Consider the following 16,832-nt stretch of genomic DNA (forward strand, 5'->3'; position numbering starts at 1 on the left):
TGCATTGTGGGGGCAGGGGGTTGGTTGAGGAGCACCTTCTTGGACTGGGCCTTGCGTTTTAGGACTAATGCCACTGGGGTCACACACTATCTGGATGATTTTCTTTTTGTGCGAAATTCGAACACTGGGGAATGTGCCTCACTGCTTGGGGCCTTCTCAGCTCTGGCTCAGTACCTGGGTGTTCCCCTCGCAGCTGAAAAAACTGAGGGCCCGGCTACATGCCTCACGTACTTGGGCATCGAGTTGGATACAGTTGCCCAATCATCCCGCTTACCTAAGGACACCCTTAAAGAAATAATCCGAACTACCCTTGCACTAAGAAAGATCACTCTTAGACAGATACAATCCCTGTCAGGTCATTTTAATTTCGCTTGCAGAGTAGTTTCCCCTGGAAGCCCCTTCTGTGCCCGCCTGGCCAGGCTTTCAGTAGGTCTCAAGCACTCACACCACAGGGTCCGACTTCTAAAGTCAGTTAAGGCGGACCTAGAGATTTGGTCTACATTTTTGGACCACTACAATGGTGTATCCCTATGGCAGGATGTTCTTAACTTGTCCTCAGATTTCCAGGTCCAATCAGATGCGGCAGGGTCCCTGGGCTTTGGCTTGTACTTCAGGGGACGATGGTGCGCTCAACGATGGCCAATGGGGTGGCAGGGCAAGGCCATCACGCGGGATCTCACTTTTCTTGAGGTTTTTTCCAATAGAAGTGGCCGTGCATATCTGGACGAGGAGTTCCGAAATCGCCGGGTGTGCTTCAGAACCGACAACCTGGCAGTGGTGAACATACTGGCTAGGCAGTCATCTCGATCTGCGAGGGTCTCCTCCCTTCTGTGGTCGTTCGTTCTCCGGTGCCTTGAGTATAACATAATTTTTTCAGCTAAATTTATACTGGGGATCAATAATGATATAGCCGATGCCTTGTCTCGCTTTCAGATGTCTCGCTTCCGGTTGCTGGCACCTGGAGTGCAACTGTTGCCTGAACCCTTTCTGGAGCACCTGTGGAACATTGGAGACGCAAAGTGATTAAGGGAGTATTAGCATCTGTCGCACCCTCCACTCTCAGGTCTTACAAGAAGGCCTGGTGCAATTTCTTGGGCTTCAGGTCTGGGATATCTGGGCTTTCGCCTAGCGTCCCACCCACCACTGACGACGTTCTGCAATACCTTTCCCATCTCAGTGATTTGGGATGTGCCCCTAAAACCTTAAAGATACATGTAGCTGCCATCAGCTTCTTCGCTAAAGCCACATTTTCCTCCAATCCGTGCAGTGACTTCCTGATCCGCAGAGCTATTGAGGGTTGGGGCAGGTTACAACCCCCTAGGGCCGAGGGCCGTAAGCCAATTTCTCATGGGTTGCTCTCTCAGATATGCACAAAGCTTAGGTCAATCTGCTGGACCAAGTTTGAGGCCCGCCTCTTTTCCGCAGCATATGCTATCACCTTTTTTGGCGCCCTGAGAGTGGGCGAGGTTGTAGTTGAAGTTAGCACAAACAGCTCAACGCACGGCCTCCTTATGGAGGACATGCAGTTGTCCGAAACTAGCATGACGGTGCGGATACGTCAATCCAAAACTGATCAGGCCAGTAGGGGTGTTCTTGTTAAACTTATAGCGTCAGCGCAGCAGGGCCCATGACCGGTCAAGGACACTAGGTACTCCGCAAAGCTATTGATGCTTGTGGTTTATCTTCCCTGGATTATGCTGCACACTCATTCAGGATTGGCGCTGCCACAACAGCTGCGTGTTTGGGTCTGCCTGCGGATAAGATTAAGGAAATGGGCCGATGGAAATCCAATGCTTATAAAGGTTATATTCGCTAGAATACGCTCTGCTACATTGCCCCTACTTACCCGTTTTTTCCTTTCCTTTCATTCTCAGCTGTTTTCAGGAGAAGTGTGTGGATTTGCCGCCACAGTATAGTCCATTGGGCCCACGTACGGGCGGTCAGCTGCGGCCTCACTCCTTATCTTGGATTGCCACCTGGAGTTCGAGTTTCCTGGTTTTCGAGACGAGGCATGCGTTAGGAAGAGCTTATGCCATTGCTGAGGGAGAGAGTAGCCACGTTCGGCCCTCCCAACATCCTTATCATTCATTTAGGGGAGAATGACTTTGTTAACAGAAGAAGTGCGGACTTGTCGTGGAACATAAAAAGAAACTTGGATGCGATTGCTGCCTTGTGCCCCGGAACAATGGTGTTCTGGTCCTCCTTCCTGAAGAGAATTCTTTGGCGCGGTGCGAAGAACTTTATGGCCATTTAAAAAACCAGGAAACTCCTAAATCGGGCGATAGCCCATTGGGTGTGCTTTATGAATGGCCGAGTCATTTCTCATGAACGTATCCAGATCGGCGGCCTGGCCTTGTATAGGAATGACGGGGTTCATCTCTCAGACCAGGGGAATGACATTTGGTTAGATAGCGTCATCAGCAGCATTAGGGATTGGTTACAGCTGTGAGGGTATTGGCGGCGAGCCCTTTGGGCTCTGGTGGCGGTTAGGCATTGGAATAATGTGTCGTGGTGTCGAAGGGCTAGGTGTGGCCATCGCCTATGCCTTCAATTTTTGGGTATTCCGTTAAAGGAATCTGGCGGTCGTGTATTCTGTCTGATGCCTGCTTGGCGGGAGGCCATGGCACGACCCTCGGTGACATCAGGGGAGAGCCTATAGTTGGATTAGCATCAACAGGCTCCACCTACTGGTGAATAAACCCCCCCTTGTTTCACACTCACCCCTCTCTGAAGGGGTGGAGTCAGCTGACATAATCCAATGCCTAAGCCAATACCTTTTCACTTGCTGTAATCAATGAAGTTGTGGCCTTTTCTTGCCCATTAACCTTATATCACGTGTCCTTGTGTATTCATTCCACTTTTGGGGGGATCAGGTCCTCGAACCACAAATATAAGTTGTTCCATACAGTTCTGTTGATAGTTTCAGTTACCTTCTGCCAAAAATATTTCAATATAGGACAATGAAAAAAAAACATATGTTTAAATTAAAGGAGAAGGATTTCGGATCCCAGACTTAGAATTGTATCACAAAGCATATTTAGCACCAGGTACACAATTCTGGAGACCCATAACTGACAACAACTATCTAAATTGGGCTGCTTTGGAATATTCCTATGTAGCATACTCAAGATGTTATTGAAACAATAACATCAGTTCGAACAATATGGCACCATATGTCCCAAAAATATAAATTTGACATTTTTCCACACGACAAAAGGACTTTGTGGGGAAACCCATCTTTAAAAATCAGGAAAGAAATGGTCATTTCGAAGAGGTGGATGAATTTGGGTATATTAACGTTAGACCAGCTGATAAATGGAGAGAATGAATTTTATACATATTCCAATTTAAGAGGCAAATACAGATTATCTACAAATGCTCAATGGCAGTTATCTCCAGATAAAACACTTGCTAACCACCATCTACGGACCAGCAGCTTTTACAGCCTCAGAGACCCCAGAGATATTGAAGCAGTTGACTAATTCTTACATGCAACCTCCCGCCCAAAAAACCCAAAAACATCCAGCAACATATATAAATATTTGTTATAAGAAAACCAATTTGATATGCAGGTACTGAGGGAGGGTTGGAAGAAAGAATTAGAGATCTCAATTTTGACTACACAATGGGAAACTGTTTTAACTGCTCTAACAGGGGTGTCTCTGGACCTTAAATTGAGGCTCATACAACAACAAAAAATACTTAGAATATACTAGACCTAATTACGTTTGTTTTAAAAGGGGCTATCTAAGGTATCCAACTGTTAGAGATGCAATAGGGATAATGCTTCTCCCCAACAAATTTTAAATACACACTTTTCCTTATGCTGGAGGAGGATTTGTTTAAATGTCATGTGCTGATCAAATGATTTTTTTAAAAAATACATCATTCTGGATATCATTGAAACAGCTGATACAAGATGTATTCCCTTAGGACAGCAGGGTAGCTTCTCTAAACATCTCACTCTATGTGTGAATCAGACAAAAGTGTGAGAAGCAAAGATGGGCATGGGCTACATTTATTGTAAGTAAGTAAGTAAGTAAGTAAGTAAGTAAGTAAACATTTGTATCATATAAAATATATAAATAAATATACAATTGATATACCTGTAGCAACCCCATTAAGCAAATGATGTTCTTTGTCTTTTGTGATGTCACTCTCTTCACAACAACATTTCTTGTGGGTCATTTCATTGTTTGGGTTCAAGGTCAGGTGCAAAGACAAAAGTGAGAGAGTGAAAGGTTCCATTTGTCCCCCAGAGTTGGGCTTTTTCAAATAAGAAAAGTGATGGGAAAATGCCCTGGGAAGTGCAGGATAACATTTGCCCGATGCAACACCATCTATCTGCCTTGTAAAGTAATCAGAATGAACTATCAGTAGATAACAGACATAATCCAATCTCCCCACAAACAAATCAGGATGAATGCTGAACAAAGAGGTTTTCTGATAGTGACGTTTGGGCTTAAATCTACACTGTGAGAAGCCCATTGCAGCTGTTTTTGCCTTGGCTATACTGGTGTCTTCTGCTGTGCATATAAAGTATGTGGAACAGACTAACTTCCTTGGATATGTAAGAGGTAGATACTGCCAAACTGTGCTTTCCAGATCTCTAATTCTTTATTCAATTCCTACCGCAATACCTGTATATCAAATTGTTTGCTAATAACAAAGATTTATATACGTTACTGGCTGTTTTGTTGTTGTTGTTGTTTAAGAATGAATCAATTGCTTCAATATCTATGGGGTCTCTGAGGCTGTAAAAACTGCTGGTCCTTACATGGTGATTAGCAAGTGTTTTATCTGGAGATACCACCATTGAGCATTTGTAGGTAATCTGTCTTTGTCTCTTAAAATGGAATATGTATAAAATTCACCCTCTTTGTTTATCAGCTGGTCTAACATTAATATACCCAAATTCATCCACCTCTTCCATACAACCATTTCTTTCCTGATTTTTAAAGACAGGAAGGTGAGACTCAGCTTACTTTCCCCATCACTTTGAACAAGGCTCCTTTAACATCCTTGTTCCTCAGGCTGTAAATGACAGGGTTCACCATTGGGGAGAAAAAAGCATAGAAAACAGAAGCTGTCTTCTCCTGGTCTGCAGCTTGTTCAGACCGGGGCTGCAAGTAAGTGAAGCCGATGGTGGTGTAGAACATTGTGACAACAGTGAGGTGGGTAGCACAAGTGGAGAAAGCTCGTTGCCGTCCCCTTGCTGAGTTTATGCTGAACACCACCTTGGCAATGTAGATGTAGGAGATCACTATAAAAGTGAAAGGCAACATGAGCACAAGGACGCTCAGGGTAAATATGAGGACTTTTACTATGTAGGTGTCCATGCAAACCAGCTGCAACACAGCAGGCTCCTCACAAAAGAAATGGTTGATTTCGTTGGGTCCACAGAAGGGGAAACTTAGGGTGATAACTGTCAGTGCTGCAGCATTGAAGAAGCCTACTAGCCAACAGGCTCCTGCCATTGGGATACACCTTGCATCCTCATGATGGTTGGGTACCGCAGTGGTTGACATATGGCCACGTAGCGATCGTATGCCATGACAGCCAAGATGAAGCACTCAGCCATTCCACAGAACAGAGTCAGGAGGAGCTGAGCCATGCATCTGTTGAAAGAGATATTATTGGTTCTGGAAGCCATATGGAATAGCATCTGGGGGTAAGTGACCTGTGTGCCGAATATATCTAAGAAAGAAAGGTTAGCAATGAAAAAGTACATTCCTGTATGGAGGCGGGAGTCAACCCAGATCAAGAAGATGATGAGGCTGTTGCCAAATAAAGTGATGAGATATATGACTAGGCACAGTGTCAATAGGATACGTTGCAATGTTGGATGACTGGTGAAGCCAAGAAGAATGAATTCATTCACGGAGGTCTCATTCTGAATCCACATATCACCCAAAAGACTCCACCTGCAATGATAAGTGTATCTATAACTGGTGTCCTGATTGAAATTCCATATCACTAAGGAATCACTTGAACATGTTGATTCCACTAAGCTTCAATATGATGTGGTATTGTTCACTGCCCATACAATTTTTCTCTTTTTGTAGTCAGCTTGTGTGTTCTAATCATCACTGTTATTTCTCCTTGTCAAAACTTGCTTTTTAAAACAGAACACACACCCAGTGTTTGTTCACCTCACCATCAATCAAACTTCTTATGTCATTTAAAACTGTGCCACTTTCCTCTCTGGATCCCCCCACATCAACTTTATTCAAACTTTTGCCATTGTTTAAAACAGCTACTTCCCACCCTTTCATTACTTCTACACCCTTGCTTTATTCAAACATCCACCTTTTTCATACCTCAGCTGCAATAATTCAGAGAGGGGAAAGATGAGGTGTCCCCAAATATTCTGTTTTTCACACATTGTATTACACTTCTGGTAATATCTATTGTCTTTAACATATATTGTTCAATGTAGTAATTTAGAACATATAATTTATTAATATGCAAATACCCATATGTGCATAATATCAAACAACTGAACTTAACCTTTTCTAACTATGTAATCAACAGATTTGCCTTTAAAATTCTATTCGTTTTAACAGTAAGAGTCATAGCTTTAAAATGAATAAGTATTCTTTTTACTGACATTGATTTGTGATTCTCTCCCCCCCTCCCCATTTTTTGGATAATTTCTTCACATTTGTTGGCAATCTTGCTTTCTTAATTTCCAGATGTTTAAAGGAAAATTGGCATGACTTGCTTTTTAGAAATCTATCGTAGACCTTAGTAATCACAGCATCCTTTTCTAAGTAGAAGAAGAAGAGTTTGGATTTGATACCCCGCCTTTCACTCCCTTTAAGGAGTCTCAAAGCAGCTAACATTCTCCTTTCCCTCCCCCCCCCCAACAAACACTCTGTGAGGTGAGTGGGGCTGAGAGACTTCAAAGAAGTGTGACTAGCCCAAGGTCACCCAGCAGATGCATGTGGAGGAGCGGAGACGCGAACCCGGTTACCCAGATTAAGAGACTACCGCTCTTAAGCACTACACCACACTGGCATAAGATACACACTGGAAATGTGGTTCTTGCTAACCCTTTCCCATTACTCACAAAGTTATAACCAACCTACTGCTTCACACATTACACAGGTATAGAAGGGAAGGTGATGTTTATGCATTATAATTTTAATCTGCTTTTATTTGTTTTATGGTTCTCTTTTGTAGGCTATCTTGAAAATCTAGATTAATAAAATTATGTTTTTTTAAAAAGTCCAATTCATGCATAAAGAGGTTAAAACCATGGAGTAAACTTTCATGTCCGGCTTAGCTCACCTTGGGACAGACAAGTTAATCAAGACGATATCTGAGCTGGTTGCTGCAACATAAACCTCATAGCTCTTATAGACCACAATTGAGTTCCAAAACCAATAATATAGGAACTTTCACCACTGTAACTAAGCCAAGTTTTACTGCCTGTGCAATTCTTTCTTAATGCTGTATGGAAAAGCACATGAATTACCAAACGTGCAGTCTTTTTATTGTGGGGAAGAGGGGAACCTTGGAAGGAACTTAGAATGATATTTTTAAAAGATTTTATAGCCTATATATCTGTGCTTTACTTTGCTGCATGTTTTGTGATTTTTAGTCCAGCTGGGATTCTGTCACCAAAGAGTACTTGCCCCAGGAATGTTCTTTTATGTCTACCTTTCTCCTTGCCAACAATAGTTCTAACATCCTAAACCCGTTGCTAATAATTTACCTGCTTTTTACATGAAACACATTCCAGCTGCAATCTGTTTCAGATGAGATAGATTGTTTAAAATGTAGAGCAGAATTGGAAGAAACAACTGTATATTCCCCAGGAATCTCTGGCTTTTGAAAAGTTTGGTGAGTGTGTGTGTGAAAACTGGAGCAGAAAATAGGAAGTTGGTGGATGACTGGACCATCTAGCATCTTCACAGACATCAAAATGTTATTCACAAGGGTACATTTGATTGAAATATAAATCCATATCTGCCTTAGCACAAACTCCTCATTTCCCTGAAGCATTTGAAACAACACAACTCCCTTCAGTTCCAACCTTGTTAACTTTTCTATTCCCTAAGGACAATGAGCACAGAGATACATTAACTTGAGTTTATTTCAAGGGTTTGTTTTCAGGGTATGCAAAGTAGAATCTGCCCTCAAGAGCCAGAAAGTGGGAAAGAGAGCAGCACTAGGCTGGGTGAAGAAGCCCCATGCTGTGCAGGACTTTGTGATCTTGCTATCTTGACAATGCTTTCTAGGTCAAGAGTTAGCTCTTCCATGCAACCAGTTTATTAAATAGTATTGTGATTTTCACAAAGCTTCTTGGAGATGCTATCTATTGGAGGTGACTTCTGCTATCTGTTGAACATCCATTCTGATTTGTTTACACAAATCACATCTCCTACACTCCTCAGGACATTTTCCTATCACTTTCATTAACAACAACAACCAAAATCCTATAAGACATGCTATGGCCTATAGATTCAACAGGAGAGTGGCTCAAAGAATGAGGAGGGAAGTCTAGACCCCTTTGCTTTCCAAATACTTAGTGTAACTATTGAATCTGTTGCTATGACTCAAGAACTGTAGCAGACAGCACTGACAGTTTACATAGGAAGTCTAACCCACTTAGGGGATACACATGCATGCACACACACACACACATTGAATAGGAGGACTGTACAAGAAACATGTGGAGTTTATATTCATAGCAAGCATTTCATGTCAGGTTTTTGCACAGTAACATAGAATACACAATTGAATGTGACTGGCATTTCACAACATTTCAGTCAATTTTGTCAACAAGTAATGGTACATATTGACATAAGAAAACAGGTCAGAAACCAGCTGGTACTTTTCAGAAGTTGTGATTACTTTAATCCACAACAGACTCAATGTGTGTAGGTCTATAATCTATGAATGTGTGTTAGATCTATCTATCACCAATAGATAGCAAGAGGATTTGGTTAAGGGAAGTATCACCACATGATAGCTTCAGTAGTGGGGGAATATCACAGTAGGAAGCATCAAGGCAGTTGTTCCCACAAAAAGGTAGTTGGAAAGCAAAAGTTGTATGCACAGCTGAGTTGAGGAATCCCCCAGTCTAGCAGACCATGGCCAGTTGGAGACAAATTGTTTTGCCTATAATTAGTGTGTAGCGCAAAGGGTTGCATATGGCAACATAGCGGTCAAATGCCATTACTGCTAGAAGGAGGCACTCAGTGCCAACAAAGGAGAAGAAAAAATACACCTGGAACACACAACCCATGTAGGAAATGTTGCTTCTCTCAGAGAGAAGGTGAGCCAACATCTGGGGTATCGTGGTGGTAGTGTAGCAAATGTCAAGAAAGGAGAGATTCCCAAGGAAGAAATACATGGGAGTTCTGAGCCTCTGATCCACCAATGTCATTACTACAATGAAGGTATTTCACAGCACAGTGAAAAGATAGATGATTAATAATGCACTGAAGGGAAAAATACGTTCCTCCTGCAGAAGTTTAAAACCTAGGATGATGAACTCAGACAGGCCAGTTTCATTTTGTGCCTCCATACCTTGGCAAATAAGCAATTGATTTTCTGTAGAGAAGAGGGAAATGAATTGTGATCATGTTAATAAATAGTGTGACACTGGCATTATATTCAATATAAAGTGCAGAAGATGACAGAGGTATGATTCTGATGGACCTTTTTTTGAGAAGAGATAATCCTTCTGTCTGAGGATAACTCTGTGACATTTCCTGCAAAAGCACTGCAGATTTATCACTGCCAGAAGAAATCCTAGCATACCATAATCAGCTCTTATCCCTAAAGTACTAATATGGAAGGTGATCTATGCAGAGTGCCGTGAATCCAACTGATATTTTCAAATCCATATGGGTCCTTATCACCAAATACTAGCAAGAAGGCTATCAATATGACATTTTTATGGTTAGAGGAGTAAGACAGACTATTGAGAAATAACTGGCTGTTGCAAATATGGAACTCGTGCAATCCCTACGCTTTATCCTTTGAACATAATGAGCAGAAGTTTGAAAGGACTTTTTCTTAAAGCATAACTTTAAGTATACAAATCTATCTTACCTTGGGAACCCTGATCCAATATAATTTTCAGTATGATCTCCAGTTGTAATAGCCATGAAACATTCTCCATTAGATCATTCATCTTAGAAAACTGCATACACAGACCATTGCTATCACATCTATGCTCTCTGGTTCCAAATCTCTAGTGCTGACACTAATTTTCCAAATGGGTTGTGAAGTTTCTGCTCTGCGAGACAGTGAAAGGAAGCAAATTATGTTCCAGCAAAATAGCAGAACTTTGTCTGAATTGTTCCTCATATCTCAGTGCAAGAACCACAAGAAACAATACAGGAGGTTGTTAGTACAGATTTGCGGCAGATGTCACCTGCCTTTCAACTTTCTTGGGCATCCAGTTAGAAGTCAAGCTGAAGAACCCTTCACCTTCACTGATAGACCCTTGATAAGATCTTGAATTGTGTTGTCACCATAGTTCATACAACACAATGTTTTGAAGCAAATCTGAAGAAACATCTGAGGAATTTCAAGGAACGAAATAGAATTTGATGAAGGCAAATATCACAGTAGTGAGGGTGGTTGAAGCTCTCCACAGCTGAAGTTCTCTTCCAGTTCCCAAGTCACTTCTTGAAGACTAAACCGAAAATAATAACATCACTGTGGCTGCTGATTCATCGCTTCTCTGTCAATATCACCTAGTTTAAGATGCTGCCATTCTTGATGGTGCCATTTTCTTTCTAATGTTCTATAAAACAAGAAAATGACAGATATATTATAAATATGGATAAGCGACATATGGTCCAATGAAGTATTTCATCAGGTTGTATAGAAAAGTATGCTTTTGTTGCCTGTGTGGTTTTTCAACCTAGAAGGATTTCAACCTAGAGCGATTTATTAATTTCAGTGAAGCATTGTTGCTTATATAGGGACAAATATGAAGGAGGCCTTTGAGGATTTTCTGCCCAAGAGAAATTCACCCTGTTTTCCAAAGAAAAAGCAGCAAATATTCTGACTGATTGTGAAAATTAATTGGCATGCCTTGAAATAGAACAGAATAATCTTTTAATAAATGTACCTGATGATTAAGATGAACACAGCCTTCTTTGGCAGTGACTGAGGATAGATGAAGAAGAGTTTGGATTTGATATCTCCCTTTATCACTATACCTGAAGGAGTCTTAAAGTAGCTAACATTCTCCTTTCCCTTCCTGCCCGACAACAAATACTGTGAAGTGAGTGGGGCTGAAAGACTTCAAAGAAGTGTGACTAGCCCAAGACCACCCAGCAGCTGCATGTGGAGGAGCGGAGACACGAACCTAGTTCACCAGACTACGAGTCTACCGCTCTTAACCACTACACCACACTGGCTCTCCAAATAGGAAAATAAAACAACCATATAAAATCAAGGAATTGGAAGTAAAACTGGGTTTTTTATCAAATTATCCAGAAACAGCTAAGGTCACAATCCTAATTTTGTCTGGTTGAAATCAATAGGGCTTATTCCCAGGTAAGTGGGACTAGGTTTGCAATCTTATTGAATTGACAATAGCACAGAATAATCTTTTAATAAACGTACCTGATAATTAACATGCATGATCTCAGCCGGCTTTGGCTTTGACTGGGGATAGATGAGAAAAAGTAAAATAAAACAACCATATAAAGTCAATAATCAGAAGTAAAACTGGGGTTTTATCAAATTATCCAGAAACAGCCTCATATTAGAATAAAAACACAATCCTTATTTGGTCTAGTCAGAAGAATGTTTGGTTGGAATCAACAGGGTTTATTCCCAGGTAAGTGGGACTAGGTTTGCAGTCTTATTGAACTGACAATGTATTTGTGACATTCCTGCTGCCACAGTGACCAAAACAGAGAGAAGAGAGGCCTTTGGTGCTGGTGGACACCTGGCTATTTATGATCGTCTCACCTTTCTCTCAGGGTTTTGTGACGGTCATCGTTTATTCATCAACATTATCCCTGGAGAATATTTATCAGCCAAAGACCTGGTTGAAGAGGAACATTTTTGGCTGGCACCTAAAAATGTATAATGTATAATGAAGATGCTAGGTGAACATCCCTGGGGCGAGCATTTCACAAACAGGGAGTCACTACAGAAAAGGCCTGTTCTTGTGTTGCCGCCCTCCAGGCTTCACGTGGAGAAGGCACGTGAAGAAGGGCCTCAGATGGTAAACACAGAGTCTGGGATGGTTTATATGGGGAGAGGCGGTCCTCAAAGTATTGTGGTCCTGAGCCATTAAAGATTTTGTAAGTCAAAAGCAGCACATTAAATTGGACCCGGAAGCTAATTGGCAGTGTCAGGGACTCGACTGAGGAGGAATGATGGAGACGTGCTCTCCCCTGAACCTTCCAGAGAAGAGGAAGGCAGAATTGAATTACAGCAGTGGTTTGAGGAAGGTCACAGCTCAGACAGGTGAACAGAAGAGTTGGGGGGGGTGTTGGGAGAAGAGAAGGGGGTGACACAACCAGAGCAGCCAGCTGACACATTATCACTGGAGAGCATTTCTGATCCCCCTTTTCCCAGAACTCAATGTGCATTGAAAGTAGAAGAATGAAGGGCTCAATTAGCCCCTGACGGCCACCTTAAGGGGAAATGCTGTTGCTAGGAAGAGAGGGAGGAGCAGCTCAGTTGGAGCAACACCATTGTTGTAAAGACAGCATTCTTTGTCTCTCTCTATGAATAATGAATAAATTATATGATAAGAACTCTTTCGGTTAATAATTCCCTGAAGCTTTGATAGAGCCTTGGCAGGCAGCCAGTGCAGTGGAGCTAGTATTGGTGAAATATGCCCCAACTGTCTTGCCCTGGTGAGCACCCTGGCCTCCGAATTCTGCACCAGCTGAAACTTCCGAATTGTCTTCAAAGATGGCCATACGTATAACATGGTGGAGTAATCCAACCTAGAGGATACCAGAGCATAGACAACAGAAGTCAGGCTATCCCTGTTCAGATAGGGACATAGCTGGGCCACCAGCCCAAGCTCATAGAAGACACTCCACGCCCAAGCTATGTACCTGCTCCTTCAGAAGGAGTGTACCACTTGCTTAGTATTGGCTAAGGCTTTCTTTTCTTTCTTTTTTTGTAGTGTTCTATCCGAAAGAATTGCTATAGGTAGTAGTATGTTTATCATTTGAGTACATTGAAATGACTAATGAATGCAAAATACTTGATAGCCAGGATTGTATTTATTTGTGTATTTAGTACATTTATATAGCACTCTTAATTTAAATCAACCAACCAACACTTCTTCAGATACACTGAAACAAAAGTCACCAGAACCTTATATATAGTGGGAGGGTGGGGTGGGGCTTTTCTCAGGAGGGTAGAAGGAGATGGGTGATTGACTATATATAAGGGTCTGGTGACTTCTGAATCAGTGTATCTGAAGACGTGTGCATGCACATGAAAGCTTATACCAAGAACAAACTTAGTTGGTCTCTAAGGTGCTACTGGACATTTTTAATTTTTTTTTTACATAACATCATCTTCATCCTTAAAACAGCAGGATAGGTAATTTCATGTCTGGTGCCTCAGGCACACACAGCCTAAGAATGACCAACAGCTAATAGTTTATTTCTTTATAGACAAAACATAGTAGCTCCTGAGGTGCACTAAACACACACATATTTCTGGTGGATAGGCAGCTGGCACCCCCTCCAGACTTGCGCTCTGAGCTGGCCATGCCCAAAACCAAACCTAAGTAAACATATCTAACAGCACAAATTCAAGCACCCTGTGACTTTTCCTACACAGAAGTTGTCACCATGCTTGCCTCTTCAAATCCTTCCTGTTACTGAAAGACGGGAGTACAGCCCTGCCCGGTGCTCCTCTCCATGAGCATTGGTTCATCTGATGCCAGGAGAGGAGCGCTGGGCTGGGCCGTGCTAGAGGCACCTGCCTGCCAGGGGCAACTGCTTTATGTCCCCTCAAAAATGTTAACCCAGGGCCATGGCCCCACTGCCCCCCCACAACACCCATGGTTCCTCATAAGTCTTGGTTTCCAGACCCTTGGTCATCTTGGTTGCACTCCTCTGCACATGTTCCATGTTTACATTCTATTTCAGAGGGCATGCTTGTCCCTAACTTGTTCTCCTTTAACGTTTGAGTTCCCCTTGAACTTCACTTAGAGAAATAACTGAGCCCACCAGGGCCTCATGCATTTTTCTCTTCACCAAAATAGGGTCTTTTGTCTTGGAGGAAAGAAGGCTGACTGGAAGGGTCAGGGGAGAAATAGCAGAGGCAGGGCAAATCCTGTTTTGTGTCAGGGACAGACTGAAGTGGGTTACAATTGACTCATAGTGGAACCAGATTATTTCAATATGCTCGAGAAGAATGCATAAATACTGAAGGATGGGGAAATGTAAACATAGTATAAATAAATATATAATGAAGACATCACAATAATATCATTGTCTTCCACACCGTTTCAGGAGAATGGGCCCACACAAGTGTCTGTCTAATATACACATACATATATACATACATACATGCAGAGAAACAACAAAATCATTGGAATGGAGGAGAATACAGGTAAATTTGACAACTATTGATTTGATATTTGTCTTAAGAAATGTGCTATGATAAAAAAGTAAAGTACATTGAAAAGCTTGTGGCTGAAAAATAATATAAATGAGTATATTAGTATCATATGAATTAAATCTCATTTCTGATTCTGTTAAGGTACAGCTTGTAACATTATGTTGTGTACAATATTCACATCTTCCCCATTATGTTTAGCCAAGCTTTCTTCACATCTTTGTTGCGTAATGTATATATAATGGGATTCAACAAGGGCGTCAATATGCTATACATCAGTGGGATCAGCTTTGTATTCACCGATGACTCTGTGGGAACAGGCCTCAAATAGGTGAAGATGCAACTACCATAGAACAGAAGAACCACTGTTAGATGAGAAGAGCATGTGGAGAAAGCCTTTTGCCTCCCTTCTGTTGATCGTATTTTCAAAACATTTGAAATTATGTACACATATGAGAGAAGGATACAGAACATTGGTGTCCAAGCTATGAACAACCCAATGGTTAACAAGAGCTTTTGGTTGAGGGAAATGTCCCCACATGACAATTTCAGCAATGGTGGAATGTCACAATAGAAAGCATCTAGGCGGTTGTCCCCACAGAAGGGTAGCTGAAAGGCAAAATAGGTGTGTACGGCAGAGTTGAGAAAACCACCCACCCAGGAGGCAGTAGCCAGCTGCAGGCAAACATTCCTTCTGATAATCAATGAATAGCGCAGGGGGTTGCAGATGGCTACATAGCGGTCAAAAGCCATTACTGCCAAAAGAAGGCATTCAATGCCGACAAAGGAAAAGAAGAAAAACAGCTGGAGCACACAGCCTGTGTAGGAGATGGTGCTACTTTCTGTCAGAAGGAGATGCAACATTTGGGGGATGGTGGTAGTGATGTAGCAGATGTCAAGACAGGAGAGGTTTCCAAGGAAGAAATACATGGGATTTCTGAGCCTCTGGTCCACTATGGCCATGGTGATGATGAAGGTATTCCACAGCACAGTGAATAAATAGATGATCAAGAATCCACTGAACAGCAAGAAGTGTACCTCCTGCAGATTTTTAAAGCCAAGGATGATGAATTCTGAAAGCTCTGATTGGTTTTTTGCCTGAATATCTGATTCCAAGAGACTGGCATTCAGAGGCATACTGCTTTAAACAGTGGAAGGAGAACATAGCTGTTGAGGCTAGGAGAAACTGATAGTCTTTGTCTAAAACCCTTTTAAAATCATTCAAGGGTCCCTCACAACTACATAATGCTATGATTCTGCATTTAAGTAGCTGACAATCACTGTCTCTTGTGACAATGGATTCCGTGGTTTGCCTTTGAAGGAGTACTAGCATTTATCTGTTCTACACCTTGTAGCTTGCAGCTTCATTGCATGTCCCCACACATTTTTACTATTAAGTGACAGAGAGAGACAAACGTCAACCTATCCTCTTTCTAACTTTCTCTGTTTTTTTTTCTTCCAGGCTTGAGTTCAGTTCACCACAATTTTGCAGCTGCTGGCATTAAAATAAACAACACACACACATGAAGATTCAAAGTTGTTTACCTGCATATTCCTCCTAATTTCTGCAAGCAACATTCCCTAATATAATACATTCGTGTTATGTACTGAGTTGCATAGGATCCAAACGGCAGCAGTCTGATTGGTCCTAGAACAATAGGCTCCAAAAGGCAGCAGTCTGATTGGTCATGTGCAACCCATTGTGTAAATAATGTATATAAAGCAGATACTTTGAGGGGACATTCATTCATTCCTCCTCACCACTATGAGCTGAATAAAGAGCATGAAATCACTTTGCGACTCTGAGTATATTCCAATTCGCATATGCTGTTTTCATTAATATATGCATTTCTATGCACATTTCCACCAATATACATTTCTTTATTCACATTTTCTTTTTATGGGGTGTGGTGTGGAAAGCCACATTACAGAATTGGAAGGAGCCACTGAGAATCATCTAGTTTAACGGTTCTCAACCTGTGGGTCCCCAGATGTTGTTGGACTACAGCTCCCATCATCCCTGAACTCTGGCCTTGCTAGCTAGGGGTGATGGGAGTTGTAGTTCAACAACATCTGGGAACCCACAGGTTGAGAAAGGCTGATCTAGTCCAACCCCCTCTTCTGCAATGCAGGAATATGCAGCTGTCACATATAGAGATCAAACCTGCAACCAGGGTGTTATCAGCACCAGACTCTAACCAATTGAGCTAACCAGTTGCTTTCTGTGTCAATTGTTCAAACATTGACAACATACC

General features: G+C 41.9%; 1 protein-coding gene across 1 annotated transcript; it reads right to left on the reverse strand.

Moving 5' to 3' along the window:
• Positions 1–873: 873 nt before the first annotated feature.
• Positions 874–15,714, reverse strand: LOC307200436 (olfactory receptor 5V1-like; the record flags this gene model as incomplete). Its single annotated transcript, XM_079948981.1, has 6 exons — positions 874–996; positions 4,986–5,263; positions 10,069–10,159; positions 11,599–11,640; positions 12,845–12,941; positions 14,759–15,714. 6 exons carry the CDS (start codon positions 15,712–15,714, stop codon positions 874–876), a joined length of 1,587 nt encoding a protein of 528 aa, XP_079805107.1.
• Between the last annotated feature and the right edge of the window lie 1,118 nt (positions 15,715–16,832).

Source organism: Podarcis cretensis, assembly GCF_951804945.1.
Source record: "Podarcis cretensis genome assembly, chromosome: 13".
Classification (NCBI taxonomy): domain Eukaryota; kingdom Metazoa; phylum Chordata; class Lepidosauria; order Squamata; family Lacertidae; genus Podarcis; species Podarcis cretensis.